Source organism: Gregarina niphandrodes (assembly GCF_000223845.1).
Source record: "Gregarina niphandrodes unplaced genomic scaffold scaffold00052, whole genome shotgun sequence".
NCBI lineage: Eukaryota > Apicomplexa > Conoidasida > Eugregarinorida > Gregarinidae > Gregarina > Gregarina niphandrodes.
Genome location: NW_011645819.1, coordinates 13,649 through 30,370, shown reverse-complemented (window position 1 = coordinate 30,370; position 16,722 = coordinate 13,649). Strand labels below are relative to the sequence as shown.

Here is a 16,722-nt window from a genome sequence, read left to right as displayed (position 1 = left end):
GGTATATTAGGGATATATATTGAATGCGCTTTCGGTAAAAAAATCACTGTGCTGGCAAAGGACCGACTTCCGTGGGGACGTCTCGGTGTAGCTGAACCAGCTGCCGTAATGTGAGACATTTCGAAGGCATTTCAGGGAGGCGTTGGACGTCCTGGAACAGTTGTTGTAGGCCTTGCTCGAGGGTCCGCTCCCTGTTATTAAGTGCTAGGGCCTTGGACAAGCTGAATTTGAATTTGAGTGTCTGTTTTTGCTGCCAGTTGGGCAGCGTTGCTATTCGGCGCAGTTTGTTGAGTGAATCTTGCATGGCCCCGGGCGTATGACGAATTTCAACCAACAGAATGTAGACCACATGCATGGCAAACTCAATAGTGAGTGCAGCCGCTTCCTGAATGTGGTCCGAGTTTATTCCGTCCATCTTGTCTTCAGCTGACCCAGCAGCCAGCTGCTCATCCGTCGCCTTGACAGCCTTCTCCGCCGTCATGTCGTTCGACTCCGCGGACGTTTCAGCAGCTGACATTGACTGTAGCGACTGCAGCCCCTCATACGCTTGAGAGAGCAAGGTGGAAACAAAATCTACGTCTATGATCTGGGTCTCAATCATGTCATACTTCGCCGCACAATCGAACACAATTAAACTCCTTGCAGCAATCTCCACCGACAATGTCAGATAACTAATCGTCGCGCGTTCTCGCTGCGACGTCGGCACTCCAGGAGTCAAGTAACTTGCGCTTATCAACCAAATCGTCACTACCTCTCGTAGATTATGGACCAACTGCAGTTGGTCAAACCGCGATAGCATCCCCACAAACGCCTCTAGATATACGTACGATATCTCCACTACGTCGTCGCCTTCCGTCGCAAAAGATAAACCGCGGTGCGCCGCATCATATATAGACCGTAATAACCGACGTGCGGTGCAGAGAGCGACCGTTTCCTACAAAATACGCGCAGCAATTTTGTTAGCGCACGTGTGTGCGCAGACTCAAATACCCAACCCGAAGCTTCGCAAGTGGGCAGTGTTGCTTACTCGTGACTCGCAATTTTGCACTATATTAACCACGTTTTCAATCTCCTTGAAAATGTCATTGTCGGGTTCAAGGGTAGCGAGTAACTTGATTGTTGCGGGACTCTCCGGGGGCACAGAAATCTTCATGTCCTCGGCGGGTCGCGCCATCAAGGCTTTGACAGCTTCCTTGAGTTTGCCGACAGAGACGCCGATTGTGCTCAGAGTCTCGGGAACGACGCCGCCCGTGGGTGCGGCAGCGGCAGCGTCTCCCGTAGCGGAGTTACTTTCCCGCACTCGCTTCAGAGGTCCGATGTGAGCAAAGGCTTTGTATACCTCGAGTTGTTCGGTGTCCAGAGCGGGGGTAAGCCTGAGCGGCACAGGGAGCGCGGCGGGCCACTCGCAGTTTGCGCCGAAGAACTTGGGGTCGACGAAGGGCTCGCCCTTCTCGGCCGCGGCCCGCCGGTCGGCCAGTGACTGGCTGAGGGCTTCTTGGACCGCGCGGACAGCCTGTTCAATGACAACCTGCTCGATGAGGGTACTGGCAATGTGCGCGTTTTCATGCGCGATGACCAGAGCGGCCTGTTCGACGGAAGAGTCGAAGTCCGTGCGCCCGTCGTGGTTGACGGAATTGACAGACTGCACCAAAGAACGGAACTGCGTGGCGATGGAGTTGCGAAGACTCGGTCGGCCCGTGACTACGACGATGGACCCTGCCAGCGCGGCTGCCATCAAATGCGCGGCTCTCTTGACCAACGTCTCCTCCGACTCCAAGGCAAAATCCTTCAGTACAAGCTCCACCGTGGTCCCCACCGCCAGCACAACCGCGCGTTCCGACATGACCGTCACCAACTCCTTCACCGCGCGCTCCATCGCAATTGGCACCGCTATCCGCAACTCCGGACATTTCTGGAACAACGCCAGCCCGGCCGGGATCTTGGCTGTTTTAGCTAACGCGCTTAACAACTGCGTCCGCGGCCCCGAGGGCGTGACGTTGCTCGGCCGTGCCGCACCCGCCAGCGACCCGCTGCCGCCCAAGGCAGCGCCCAGTGCGGCGGCGCCAGGACCCACGGGCGGGCCGGCGGCGGCGGCAAAAGGCGCGGCGGCCTCTGGAGAGCTGACGCCGAGCGGAGGACTCAGAGTCTCGAACATGTTCGGTTGTTCTTGGGCAGCAGCGACATAGATGTCCAAATTCAGGCCGAGGTTGCGCATCAGCAATTCGATTTCGAATTGATGATTTTGAGCGCAGCCGGGTAGGATGTAGAGTTGGGCAAGTGTGGTCAGACAGCCGACGGTCCAGGCGTTGGGGGGGTTGAAGAGCTTGGAGTTGCGGATGTTGCTGAGACAGGAACACACGAGTGGAAGGACGGCGTTGAGGGTGCCTGCTTCATAGCCGGCGAAGAGGAGATGTTTGACGTCGAAGCTTTTGGCCTTGAGTGGTTTGTTTCGCGCGAGAGTGAGCATGCCAAGCCAGGCGCCGAGAGCCTTGAGTACAGTCTTGTAGCTGGAGGCGTCTTTGGCGGAGACGGAGTATCGCATGAGGACGTTGATGGAGTCGTAAGTGACGTTTGTGATCATTTCCACGAGTTTGTTTCCGCCGAGGGTTTGTGCGAATTCAGCGTAGAGTGCGAGATGGTTTACTTCCTTGGTGGTGCGTGACTTGACGATGTAGAAGGCGACCCATGGCAGCCACTCTGCCTGGAGCCAGTCTGCGAGTTCACGTGCCTTGAATTCGACGTTGCTCTTGACGATGGAATTGCAGGTTTGCGCAACCTTGAGGCGCACGTGTTCAGGTGGCGTGGCGATCCATGAAGTGATTTGCGGGTCTTCCAACAACGCCTCAACCTGTCCGAGTCCGAAACCCTGGAGGACGACTTCCTGTTGAGAGTCGGGGACAGCGACATTGCCAAATTCCACGACATACGGCGGCCCGCCGCCGCCGCTGGGTGGGAAGCGGTCGGATGGTGGGAAGCGGTCAGGTCTGTTTTCGGCGGCCTGTTGTGGTATCAGGAAGAGTGCGGGTGGTATGATGAGTACGTTGCTCGGCGAGGGTAGTTGTGCGGGAGCGATCGCTTGCACCAGTTGGGAGGCGTCGACGAAGGACATTGCTTGCATGGCAGCCGGCATGGCGTGGAGACATGTCTCTGCGTACCAAATGAGGCTGGGAAAGAGGTCAGCGACATGGTGCATCTTGACGAGTGCAGAGAGGAAGGCAGGCGAGCAAGGTGCGATGGGAAGGAAGCCTTGGAGGACTACGAGACCGAATTTGAATATGAGAGTATTCGGATCTTTGCGCAATGCTTCCATGGCACAGCGGATGGCGAGTAGATGTAGCTCGGGTCGTTTGAGCAGGAGCTCGCTTCGAATGAGTTTGCCGAAGAAGTCCGCTGTCCGGTACAGCTCCGGGGCCGGGTACTTGGGAAAGTGGCGGCATTCTATAAAAAGGGTCCGGAGCATCTTGGCGAGGAGGTCGGCCTCAGCACTGCCGGACGGAAACTGGGCCAGCTTGTACATGAAGTCGACGAGTTGCGATGACGAGATCTCTCCCCTGTAGAAGGCGGCGAAAACTTGGTCCTCGCTATCGCCGGTGGCGGCCGGAGCGGTAGCCGGAGCAGGCGCGGCCGGCTGGAAGGACTTGCGGTGCATGCCCGACAATTCAGCTTCTTCCGGAAAGGAGTCGCAGAGTAGGAGACGGAGACGTTCGAAGTGGGTGAGGATCCGCAGGTCTTCGAAGGGGTTGCCTGCGCGACCCTTCATGGCTTCGGCGTAGTTGACGAGAGCGTCACAGTATATGCACGCAGAGGCGCCATCGAGCGTGACAGCGTCGTCTTTTGGATTGACGGCACTGACGTTGTTGGAGCCTAATTGTCGCACAGCAAGGAGCTTCTCGTTCAGGAAGACTCCGAGTTTAACGGCGAAGAGTTTGGAGTCTCGATTGAGCGGTTCGAATCGTGCCTTCAGGAAGTCTTGTTGAGACAGTCGATGTACATCGAGCAGCTCGGTACGGTGGTTGGCGAAGAGTAGTTGGGCGAGGTCCAGTAGCGTGGCGGAGACGGGTGCGGTTTCGTAGAGCGTCTGGGGCACGAGGGAGGAGACGTAGTTGATGTCGTGATTGACGAGGAACCGCGCGTAGGATGCGAGCGCGGCGCCGGAGTTGGGGAGCATCGAAAGAGGTGGTGCGGCGAACCGCGACGGGGGGAGGCGGTGCACGGACTCGAGCGGTGCCGCGTCAAGTGGTCGGGGAGCACTGGCCAGCTCCTTGGCCCGGCGGTTTGCGTAGCCGGCTTGTTGCCAGGCGAAGAGAAGGTTCAGCCAGAGCACTTGTTCGTTTGTGGACCGGAAGATCGCCGGGTCGCAAGTACCCCATTGACGCCCCAAATTGTAGAATACGTCCGTCCAACTCAACATCGGCTCCAGATTGCTCACACCCTCCACAAAGTACTCGATCCGACAGTCCGACGCACCCGCCAACAGCAATTGAGCCACCTGCGCTAATGCGGCCGCCACCGTCTCTTCGTTAATCACTAACTCCTCATCCGCCGTCCTCAATATCGTCTCAAAACCCAACACCGTAGCAAACGCACCCACGCCCAACTCGCTCACGATGTCAACCAACGTCATTATTTTTTACTCTCACCCCCGCCAAAAATCACCCGATTGCCGCACCCAACCACACCACCAGACGCAGCCAGCCTGGCACCCGACAAGCAAATCACACGCAAGCACTCCTCTGGACCAACCTGGTATCCACATAAGCCACCCGGCCTACGTATTCGGCCAAAGTAAGCACTGGGCCAAAGTAAACACTGGGCCAAAGTAAGCATTGGGCCTAAGCAACTGCTCGGGGTAAGGCACACGGCCTGAGTTACTCAACTAAGGAGACGCCAAAGTAAGCACTGGGCGCAAAATCCGACTCAGGTTCGACGCGACAGGACTTTCACGATCTTGCCGTGCCGTCGAAATAAGATACCTCCGGCTGAAGTTACCGCCGAGGTAGCCCCCGAAACAACACTCATGCGTATCCGCAGACACACAACAATACCATATAATACACTCTCCTTGGACACCGCTGCTGGGGGTGTGGTCCGGGTCTGTTGCTGGGGGTGTGGTCCGGGTCTGCTGCTGGGCCTGCGGGCTGGATGGATACAGTCTTCTTAGTGCCGTGTTCTTGAGAATATGGGAGGTCATGTTCCTGCGGCGGAAACAGCGTATAGTGATACATCTACTTGCTGCTGAGTACCGAGCTCACTTCTACGAGCGGAGTCCGGCTCCGAGATGTCCCCAGTCCAGTCCACGTCCCCAGTCCAGTCCAGTCCACGTCCCCAGTTCGGTCCACGTCCCCAGTCCAGTCCACGTCCTTGTTCTAGACTGACGGGTGTCTGACCCCGAACAGGGTGGTGGAGCCACCTAGCAACAGCACGCCTGAACAAGCAGCCACAGGAGGCTCGTTTAAAAATGGGCCGGATAGATTTACGGGAGGAGCCTGAGTTTTTGGAGTAGCACACAAAGAGGCGCGGACCTCCAAGTGTGACGATGGCGGACTCCGACAAAGCGGCCACGACGATGGCGGCTTTGTCGGAGCGGAGGGGTCGTTGGGAGGGCCGGAGGCCTGGGCAGGGTTGTTGCTGGGTGTCGAGTGTGTCCGAAAAGCGCGTAGCGGTGCGCTGCGCAGCCTCAAGCGCGACCGCCTGGGCGCTTGCTGTGCTTGGGGGTTGTGCTTAGGGGGTTGTGCGGTGGGGTTGGCCGTGCGGTGGGGTGAAGAGTGGGTTGAGAGCGGGGTTGGAGGCAAAACGGGTTGTGGTGGGTGGGTATTATCGGTAGTCGTCTGAAACGGTCTTTATTTTTGGGGGCAAAAAAAATTTGCGTTGAAAATGAAGTCCACTGTTGCCACTTCTCAAAGCAGTTCCACAGTGCTTTTGGCAGCTGGCCAAGCCACGACTGGCCTGGCCGGTCCGGCTACGGCTGGTCTGACGCCGGTTGCGTCGAAGGCGGCGACGAAGAAGGCGACTCCCGTGACGCCAGGCTCGACAGTGCCGGTGGCTGCCAATGTGTTTAACACTAGCAGCAACCAGGGCTTCGCTAACTCGGCCAGCACCCTTGCTGACGTGGCTGGGGTCTTCAAGAAGATGTTTGGTGGTTCCTACCAGCGTATCGTGACCAAGGATAACGAGCAGTTCATGCTCATCAACGGCAAGGAGCGGTGCACAGTTCCGGAGTTCCTCTTCACCTACTTCTACCACGGCTTCATGGAGCAGACCAGCAGAACCCACCGATTGGCTGAGTCTGACGTGAATGTGATGGACTTGATGATTAACGGCCCCGCGTCTTCCTTCCTGAGCCTGGCGCTCAAGTGCCACAACTCCAAGGAAGTCGGCAACGCCTTCAAGAGGATGCTCAGCAATGTTAGCGCCAAGTTCCCCAACCTCAGATACGACGAGGTGTCGGACTCTTTCAAGTACACCGCCACTCATGTGGACACCACCAGCCAACAGAGGAAGAACGTTGAGGCTGTCGTTGAGTCTGCATACGTAAACAAGTTCCTGATGTACCTGCGGGACTTCAACGACACTGACACGCTCCCCTTCCTCATCGACGGCGAGAAAGGCAATGCTTCGGCCCTGCCCGGCATCTTTGACTCCGTTGAGCCCATCAAGGAGCTGTGCGACAAGGTTAACTTCGACGACGCCTACGACATCATCCGTGCTGTGCTTCCTGAGCAGCAGTTCAACACCATGCTCGATCGTGCGGACCGCCTCATGGGCACCCGGAAGCAGGTAGACTTGCGCCAGGAGCTCACCCAGACCTACGACTGCGTCAACAACTACCGCACCGTTATGCAGAGAATCGGTGGCGCACCCATCGAGCTCAGCGAGAAGAGACTTGCAGTCAGACGCACTGACATGCCCCTCATGTCCCAGTTCGTTTCCGTCGCAACTCGCGATGAAAGCAAGATCCTCATGGACCAGACCTACCGTCTCTACTTCGCCAAGGCCCGCGCTGCCGCTTCTAAGATCATCCAGGAGGGTCGCCGTGTGCAACGACAGGCTGGCAAGCTCGTCAGCGTCAAGGAATTCGTCGAGGGGCTCCCTTCTGCCATGTCTGGCGCTGCCAAGGCCACCAACGCTGTCGAAAAGGATGTGGAGACCGCCGTTGCTGACTTCCTCAAGAACCCAGCCATCGCCAGAATCGCCGAGATTTGCGCCTAGATAGTTAGTTTTTAGTCACCACAACTCCTACCACCACATTAACAATGAACATAAATCTTCGTGCGCTCGGTGATGCCTACACTTCAGCCGCAAGGTTTCTGCTCGTTACACCCTTGGTAACTATTTGCCCGTAACTCACGTCCGAGACAAAAGTATGACAGGTGGCCGCTCGCTGGGTAACAAACAGTAAAGGGAGCAGAATAGGGAGGCCAGGGATAAGACAGGGAGCAGGCACAAGGAGGGAGTAGGTGTGTAAAGCAACACAAATGTGTAAAGCAACACAGGTGTGTAAAGCAACAGAGGAAAAACACAAGGGAATAATAGAGAAAACACCGGAGAGCAAAGGCGCCAGAGAACAAAGGCGCCAGAGAGCAAGCAGCAGGGAGTGAAGGTGAAGAGGGGGAAGGCAACAGGGGGGGAGGTAGGACGGGCTGCCACAGTGTGTGTGCCGGGTATTTTTGAGTGAATTTCGACAAAGGGATCAAGACAATTTTTTGAGTAGAATGGTAGGTGTGTTTAAAGTCCTACCGGTCGTGGCATCTGGTTACTGGATCAGGCCCAACTATGCTAAGATGGACCCGAATGCGACCTACCATGGTCAGGAGGGTGTGTTCATCCCACACATTGAGGGTAAGCCGCGGTATGACGCGGCTGCTATGGTGCCGCAGATGACGACCACACAATTGGCCACCGCGACGCCGACGACCACGACTAAACTGGCGACCCTGGTGTCCTCGGTGGCCGCCACGACCACGCACTTCGAGACAGTGCCTACGACCACCACGGCTCTGGCCACCACGCAGCAAAAGACGACCAAGACCAGAGCAGCCACCACCACCACGCAACTATACACCGAATTGCAGACTGACCGCACCAAGCCAGCGAAACATACCACGGGGGCGACGACGACGACAACGGGTTTGGCCACGCAAACGGATAAGGGCGCGAAAACGGAGAAGAGCGCAAAAGTGGACAAGAAAGCGCAAAAGGTGGAGAAGAACACAACTACCGGTCTACAGACCAGCGCCAGCACGGGGGCGGCCAAGGGACTGTTCGGCCGAACCAAGACCAACGGCCAGACCACAACGGACTTGGCCACGGTCGCGGCTCGTTCGACCGCGACCCCGACGACTACAGGCCTGGCGACTACGGGCCAGGCATCCAAGGGCCAAGCGGGCAAGGGCTTGGTGGGTATGCGGGACGTGGCGAGTGACACGACTACAGGACTGGCGACGACCAAGACTGCAACGACCACCAAAACTGCGGCGACGACCACGACAACAAGACTGGTGACCGCCAAACACGAGCAGCCGAAGAAGGGGTTGTTGAGTAGGCTGACAGGGGGCGGCGGCAGCAGCCACACGGGGTTGTTCTTTTCGAACATACCGCGGCAGGCGGAGAACCTGCCGTCGCTGCACAAGAAGGGTGGAAACGACATTACGGTGTACCGTGATGAGCCACTGATGATCGGAGTCTGGTCGGAGGACAAGGACAAGTACCTCGAGCTCGACGGCCCGACGGTGGACGTGTTGAAGGCGAATACAGGTGTTGCACGCGAGTCGTTCGTCGAGCTTATCCCGCGAGGGGCCGTGGGCGACGTGAAGCACTACAACGTGTCGCTTTCGAACTACGACCGGACAGAGCAGCACGCGTTTCCGCTGACGCTGCATCTGGCTGAGTCGCGTTCGGCGAAGCTGGGCAGTCTTACTGTTAAGCCGGGACGACTGGATCCGTCGTTTAATCCGAACTTGTTCGACTACAAGATCCGAGTGCCGGAGAAGGCCCACTCGGTGCACCTGGACTTCAAGACCTGGAACGACCGCGACGCGAAATGTACACTCGACGGCAGCAAGTGGTTCACGGCCAAAGGCTCGGTCTCGGTCTCGGTCCCGAGTGATGCCCCGAACGCGGCACCACTCACGTTATCATGTCTATCGGCGGATGGCAGCGTATCGCAAGACTACAACTTGAGCATGGTGCCGCAGCGGGGTGGGGAAACGTTGTTGAGCGATTTGGAGGTGTATGGAGCTGACCTGGCGGAGCCGTTTGACCCCAACAATCACGGCCCATATCGCGCGGACTTGGTGAAGGGCGCAGCCAAAGACCAGGGCATCGAGTTGGGCTGGGCGCGGCTGAAGCTGGGCAAGGTCAACCCGAACGCCGTGGTGACGGTTAATGGCAAGCCGGTGGAGGGCGACATGAGCGGCTGGATCCGGATCCCGCGCGGAGACAAGAAGAGCGTGGACGTGTCGGTGAGTACGCCGGAGAACCCGGTCGCCGAGCAGTACCAGGTGGTGCTCTCCAGACAGGGAAACCGCTCCTACCTTTCGACGGAGGAGGGGCTGAAGGCGAGCAATTGGTTAGGCTGGCTGAGCTCGCTTAGCTCCACCCGGAACGCTGCTTATGTCCTAAATAACAATAAAGTCCTGGACCTGCTTTCCACCTATGGACATTCGACCGCAAACAACGAGGTTTACGCCGACTTCGCGACCGGCTTCCACCTCTGGAACGCACAACCCGGGCACTGCGGTAGCACGTGGCTCAAACTGCGCGATGCCAATGGTCAGCTCATCGACTGTGACGATATCGACTTCGACAGTGCCATCGGCGATGCGTTGGTGGAGCAAGATGCGAAGGTGCCCGACGCAAAAGCCGAACTCGATGGCGATGGCAGGTGGAGCCTGAACCTCAATGCCCCCAAGCGGAAGTTGATTAGTATTTCTGCGAGCGACCGCGAACAGCTTAAACAGAATTTGGATACACAGTTCCGTGCGCGGGAAAATCTCTTCTACTACTCCTCGACCCTGACGGTGGTGGCGGCAATTGTGGCAGTGGCGCTGTCAACTTATGGAGTCATCTACGCTGCTATGCTGCGAGACCCCGAAACGGGTACGATGCGTGCTGATTATCCAGCTGTATTACATCCAGGACGTTTCTTAAGCTTCGTGCTTGACTTTGCCTTTGTGGGTTTCGTCAGTGGTGCGTTCGGGTTGCTTTTCTGTTCGAAGGCGACCGTGTCAGGCGTGAGCGTGTTTGGTGTGCACTTGAGCAAGGCGTTGTTGAATGCTTTGAGTGTTGTTGTCCTAATGTTGGCGGTAGGCTACATTGCTTTGGGCTCGGCGGCGCTGGCCAATGTGGCGGACAAGGTGGGTTATTCTGCGCAATTCTGTGAGTACCACGACCTCGTCATGTCGCACGGACGGGCCATCCACACTCCCCGGTGGTGCCAGAACATCCCCATTCTGCGCCGACTTTGTGCCGTGAATGTGGACAGTGTCGTGCCCCTCAAGAGCGCCAGCGTACCCGGTAGCACAGCCGTGAGCTTCACCGAAGTACAAGCCCCTGAGGCGAACGCGGCAGACGGCACTGAGTACTCGTATCAGAAGTTGTACGTCGCCGGCGACAAGTACGCCGCTGAAGATGGCCCCGAGTATAGTCATGAACGCAAGGCCGTCCAGGTCGCCGTGAATGACTTCCTCTACAACGACCAGGCGACCAACTACGACGGCCGTAACCATACTCTCTACGGCCGCTATCCCGAAGCTAAGTTCGGCGAGACTCAGTTCAAGCTTCAGAACCCATACGGCTACCCCGTATACTTCAACGCCGACTTGCAGATCCAGCACCTGACTGCCCTCATGCAACTGGTAGACGACTTCCGCTTCTGGGCACCACGCAAAAACTGCTGCTTCCCCGCCAGCGACAACATACGCAACCTGCTCAGCTCCGCTTCGCGCGGGTTGTACATGGACTGGGCCATTAACCGGGGTTTGCTATTCGTCGCGCTTGGCCTGTTCGCCTTCTTCAACCGGTCTGCCTCCCTGCTACCGCTGTACGTACTCACCTTCTTCTCTTTCGCCTCCGCCATGATCCGGCTCCCAACTACTTTTTACTCGGCCAATGCCAAGTTCGAGCTGGAGTCGCGAGTGCGCGCGCAGGAACAACAGGAAGTGGATGCCGCTATCGCAGCCACTCGCACGGCCGAGAAGATCTGGCCATTCACTGAGCCGGGCTTCATGGATCGTTTCCGAGGCATCGTAAGACGCAAAGAAGACGCGCGCTGGTTCGGTCTCTACTCCCTTTTCAATCGGAACCCGTTGGAGACAGAGGAGGAGGCAGGCGCATTGCAGCAACTCTATCACTCACAGGGAGCCTACCAACTGCGTGAGGTGCTCTTCACTCCTTGCGGCGCGGACATTGGGCTCTTCCTCCTGGGGTTGGTGCTTATATTGGGGCGCTCGACTTCAGGTCGCGCTCAACTGGTGCCTGGCGTGTTCGCGATCTTCCTATGCGCCGTAATGCTCTTCTGCATCAACTTCCGCTCCCTTCAAAGTTTGTGGCAGATCGGGCAAGACTCGCTGGACGAGTGTCTTCAAAAGGCGACGGAAGCCGCAATTCACGTTAACGATGCCCTTACTGGGCCGGGTGGACTCGGTGCCTGTCTGCCATATTACGCACAGCAATGCGTAAAGACTCTCAAAGGCGACCCGACGGCGAACTTCCACTACCCGAGGGGTCCGGTAGCCGTACGAAATTTCCCAGTGTCCGATGTGGCCGTAGTCAGCAATGAATTAGGACTTCAGTTCCCAGGTAGGATCGGTCGTTCAGATCTCCAGCACTTGGCTACAGTCCCAGATGAAAAACGATTGAGGTTGTACAAGACATTGGTGGTGCATGGCGGCCTAGCAGGTGCTCGAGCAGAGTTATATCGCTCGTTACCTGTACAGGTACCATTCTGCAAGCTCTTCCACGAGGACGGTGCACCGGCACTGAATCCAAATGCAGACTTCGGTCCGCTTGTAGCAACTATCCAGGTCGTGAACCATACCTTACGCGCGAACAACGCAGGTCTCAGCGCCACTGACAAAAATGAACACGACTCTTTCCTCTCTCTATACGCGCAAGAGGAGTTCCTGCCCACCCCCGGAAAAGTGCTACTCCGCAAGGAGGGGCACACCTATTCCGTCCGTTTCGATGCGAACCAGCAACGTTTGACGGTGCGTGGTCCGTCTATCGTGGCTAATAAGACCTACACCCTCCGTACCTCTAAGACTGGTAGTCATGCCCGCAAGGACATGTACATCAACGGTCGCAATCCTGACGACTCGGTTTCCTCAGGCTCTGCCACGCTGCATCCGGCACCCGCCAAGGCTGCCGCTGGCGTCGCCACCTGCGAAGCTCCCGGAGCCCTTAGACTCGCCGTACCACCTGAGCACACGCCCTGGATGCACAAAACCTTCCTCGTGCGACCTACACGCGAACCGAACGCAACTGCGTTCGAGATCGACCCCGAAGAAATCAAGGTGTACTACGACAAGGACTGTGGTGAGCTCTACCTTCGTCACGAGGATCTGACGGCTGACCAGGAGTACGAGGTCGAGTGGTTCGTGTATCCGGATGCACCTGAGCCAGTTGATGCTAGCGCACGTGCTGACGAAAACGGGGCCGTACAATTCGACGTCGAGCCCGAAATGCCCGACCTGCGATCCTGGATGGTTTTGAGAGATGAGAGCGGCGCTGTCGTGGACATCGACCCGGCTATGACAGATGCTTATCAGTTCTTCTTCCCTGAGGCGAAGCCGAGTGTGTGGCAAACACTGACAGGACATATGGCGGCCCTCGCCTCTATGATACGAGGAGGGGACAAGGAGGCCGAGGCCATGGAGGAGCCGATTCCGTGCACCGTCGTGCAGTGTGTCAACCCGCTCCAAAAGGTGTATCGGGTCGACCCGAACTTTGGGGAGGGTTTGAAGATACTGAACGCGCGCATCCATGAGTTCCGTGCCCGTCAGCGTGCTTGTGAAGTGAATGAAAACATCGCCAGTCTTTGGCCCACTCTCATGAAGGCTACCGACTACCTTGACTTCTGGAAAGCCCGTGGAGTCGATGCAACCGACGCGTTTGGCAATCTTATCGACCCGCTTGCGGAACCTGCTCATGTCGAGGCCTTCCACAGCCATTTGCAACGGATCGCGGAGGGTGAGAACGACCTGAGACGTACTTTGTCGCAGTTGCTGGACGAGAAGGTAGAACAGCTCACAACTCAAATTGAGGCGGTGCGTGTATGGATGCGTGCTTACGAAGACCCGTTGCTACATACGGCACAATTGCAGGCGGATTTGAACGACTGGTCGATGCACCCAGATGACGATGGAAGTGCGTCTTCGGCTCAGTTGGTATTACAATCGCAGAAGGCGTTATACAGTGCGCGTCTTAGTGGTTTCTTCTACCCCTGCAATGTGCCGGACGCGTTGTTGAGTAAGCGGCCCAACCTTGCAGCACAGTTCCGCGTCTGGTCTAACATTCTGCAGAGCTGGTTGTTCGCGGAAGAAGGTGTGGATGTAGGTCACGCCGAGACTCGGTTGCGTGTCAGTGCGGTCGTGCGCGACGTAATGCAAGCGCTGAAGTTTACATTACACGCGAACGAGAAGGGCGCGAGGAACCAGTACAGGTCGGTGCTGCATTACGTAGTGGGTTCGCACACTCTCCGGGGCACGGACGCGACGTGGAAACCGGATGGGCTCAAGGCGCACACGGCTCTTGTGCGGATCTGGACCGAAGATGAACAGACGGGTACGGCGGACTTCAGCAAGTACCCCGAGTGGTTGCCTTGCTTGCTCCGGCTTACGCCAGGCGCCCTCCAAGTATTGCTGCCCAACGGTGACGATTTAGTCCGACCGGTATCCGGGAACTTGGCGTTCCCGTGGCAGAAGAGTACGGGACTGTACGTGCCGTTGCACGCCTTCCACAAATTTGAGTTGGTAGAAAAAGCGGAGGAGCCGTATGCTGGCGAGAGCGGCGAGGGGTCCCGAGAGGAAGACGGAAACGTGTTGCTGCGCTTCATGACGACGAAGCTTGTGTGTCGAAAGAACCAGAGAGATGGTGTGCCCGACGCTTATGCGCGACGTGTTGAAGACGACCAACTGGGCAACGAGATCTGCTTCACGGACGCCTCGGGCCAACGGCGTATGCGCTACCGCCTTATGCTGGGGCACTGCGTGAGTCGAGAGCAAGCACTCGCATATCCACAAGGCGAGGTAGACCCGACGCTTTCGAGCAGCGAGGTGAACGTGTACCCACTTTCCTTCAGAATGGCACCAGCATTTGCGGAGCAATGGCGTCGTGCTATTGTCATGGCACAGCTGGACACGCCACACGACCACTTGTTTGACGCGACAGTGGACGAACCCGAAACTAATCGCGAACCGGAGGAGGACCAGGCATCTACGATTATTGATCCACCGAGCGAGGAGTCCGACCCGGTCGTGATTCCGGAGATTGTGCCGGAGCCGGTTGTGGTTGAGGATCCAGAGCCGGTCGAGATTCCGGAGCCAGTGATAGTGCCGCCACCACCGGAGAGTATTTCGGAGTCTAGCTTGTCGGAGCAATCTCGCTCGGTAGAGTCGAACCCCGAAGGCATCTCGCTCTACGAAGGGCCGATCACGAACAATAAACTGCACGGTGAGTGTGTCATTCGTGATGAAGGCGGCCGCGCCGTCTACGAAGGTCCGCTCTCGCAAGGGCTGCGTGAAGGTCGCGGTAAGGTAGGGTTCACGGACGCGTACGGCACCCAATGGACGTATGAGGGTGAGTTGCGGGGTGACGAGACAGGCGGAAAGTGTGTGGTTTCGCTTGCGGATTCAACGGCTGTGGCGAATGTTACAGACCGTTACACACTTGTAAGTTACACGGGTACGGTGAGTGCACCGCCCAAGAAACGACGGTCGATGCTGTTACCAGAGGAAGTGGAATGTCTGTTGCATAATAAGCCATTAATGAGGGAGGAGGTGTATGATAAGGGTAGTCTTCCAAGCAAGAAGAAGGTGCTGGAGTTGGTCAAGAGTGTGTATGCCCGTCCGGAGTCTTATGGGTACCGGCTGACCGCAGACCGATTCGCGGTGGCGGATGTGTTACAAGACAAGTACTTGTTGGATGCGGCGCGGGATGGTGACTGTCCGCCCTCACGGTTCTTGCAAACTTTCTTGCCGTACGCCTGTGCCTGGCAAGACGAGACCACCTTGCTACGAGCATCTCCGGAAGGCGAGTGGCGTTTCGTGGACGGCTCTGTGTTCAAGGGAGCATTGGAAGGCGGCAAGCCGACCGGCAAGGGTGTGTACAACCATTGGCCAACAAACACATTGTTCGAAGGCAACATGCGGAACGGGTTGCCAGATGGTGAGGGTACGTTGGTGACGGGCGACAGCAAGAAGCGTGCCGTCTATCGTGGTTCCTTGATCCAGGGCGCACGCGAGGGCCAGGGGACGTTGACCACGCACGACAAGAAGGCTACGGTCAAGGCTGTCTGGAACCAAGACAAGTTGGGCACCGGCCCTGTCTCGGTCGAGTTGGATCCGAGTCTCATGTCGCAGTTGGACGTGCCCTTCACCAAGTTCGAAGGTTACGTGCGCGACGGAGTGCCAGAAGGCGAAGCGACCATGTCGTATGAGAACAAACGGACCTTCAAGGGACAAGTTAACAACGCCATCCGTGAAGGCAAGGGTGAAATTCGGGACGAAAGTGGCAACCTTGTCATCGAAGGCAATTTCCACGACAACTCGCCTGAAGGCCTTGTTCGATTCGCCAAATATCCAGACGGGCTCGTGTACAAGGGCGAGATGTCGAAGGGCGCTCGTCAAGGCATGGGTCATCTGTTCGACCCGAAGACAGATCAAGTCGTGTATGAAGGCACCTGGGCTAACGACGTGCCGCATGGCCGCGGTGTGTACCGAGCTGCTGACGGCGAATACGAAGGCGAATTCAAGAACGGAAAACGCCACGGAAAGGGACGCTTCACCTTCAAAGAGAAGCCGCTCGCGAACGGCAAACAGCGTATGTACGAAGGCGATTGGAGCAACGACCTACCTCACGGAGTTGGCAAATACACCAACGACGACGCGCTCGAATGTGTTTATCGTCTCGAAAAAGGAGAGATCGTCAGCAGCTCTGTCAACAGCTACGCTCCCACTTGCGGGAAGGCACCTGCCGTCTCAAGCAAACCTACTGTGCAGCCTACCTCATTCAAACCCTACTCAGACCGTGACCTCCCGTGGAAGAAAGCCAAACATGCGTCCATCGGAAATGTCCTCCAAGTACTCACAGATAACGCACCCACCTGGAACGACACCGCTGGCAAATCCGCCACATTCATTGACCCCACCCGGGTCGTCCCACTCCAACGCATCTCTTCCGACTAAGAATGAATTCACTACGCGCACGTGCACACCACTATGCGCACACCACTCTGCGCACAGCGATTATGCGCACACCGATTATCTCGACAAAAGATGCACTACCCGAGAATGCGACAAATACTTCACACGCATACGTGAGCTATATGGGTTTTTTTTTTTGGTTAACCCTTTTTAGCTGCTGCGGAAATTTCGATAATTTGGTCCTAATGGCACTCACTTATCCCGAAACTAACTGACTCGAGATATCGCCGCTTGCAACGCGCCGCTTGCAACGCGCCCGCGAGAATGCCAGCAGAGGTATTCGACCGGTGGTCGGTTGTTT

At 57.1% G+C, this 16,722-nt stretch overlaps 3 protein-coding genes across 3 annotated transcripts; 2 read left to right on the top strand and 1 right to left on the bottom strand.

Moving 5' to 3' along the window:
• Nucleotides 1-43: 43 nt before the first annotated feature.
• GNI_164380 (hypothetical protein) lies at nt 44-4,624 on the bottom strand (the record flags this gene model as incomplete). Its single annotated transcript, XM_011134841.1, has 2 exons — nt 44-934; nt 1,028-4,624. 2 exons carry the CDS (start codon nt 4,622-4,624, stop codon nt 44-46), a joined length of 4,488 nt encoding a protein of 1,495 aa, XP_011133143.1.
• A 1,250-nt stretch (nt 4,625-5,874) lies between these two features.
• Nucleotides 5,875-7,209, top strand: GNI_164370 (hypothetical protein; the record flags this gene model as incomplete). The annotated part of the gene is made up of 1 exon (XM_011134840.1): nt 5,875-7,209. One exon carries the CDS (start codon nt 5,875-5,877, stop codon nt 7,207-7,209), a length of 1,335 nt encoding a protein of 444 aa, XP_011133142.1.
• A 503-nt stretch (nt 7,210-7,712) lies between these two features.
• On the top strand, nt 7,713-16,403 carry GNI_164360 (MORN repeat protein; the record flags this gene model as incomplete). The annotated part of the gene is made up of 1 exon (XM_011134839.1): nt 7,713-16,403. One exon carries the CDS (start codon nt 7,713-7,715, stop codon nt 16,401-16,403), a length of 8,691 nt encoding a protein of 2,896 aa, XP_011133141.1.
• Between the last annotated feature and the right edge of the window lie 319 nt (nt 16,404-16,722).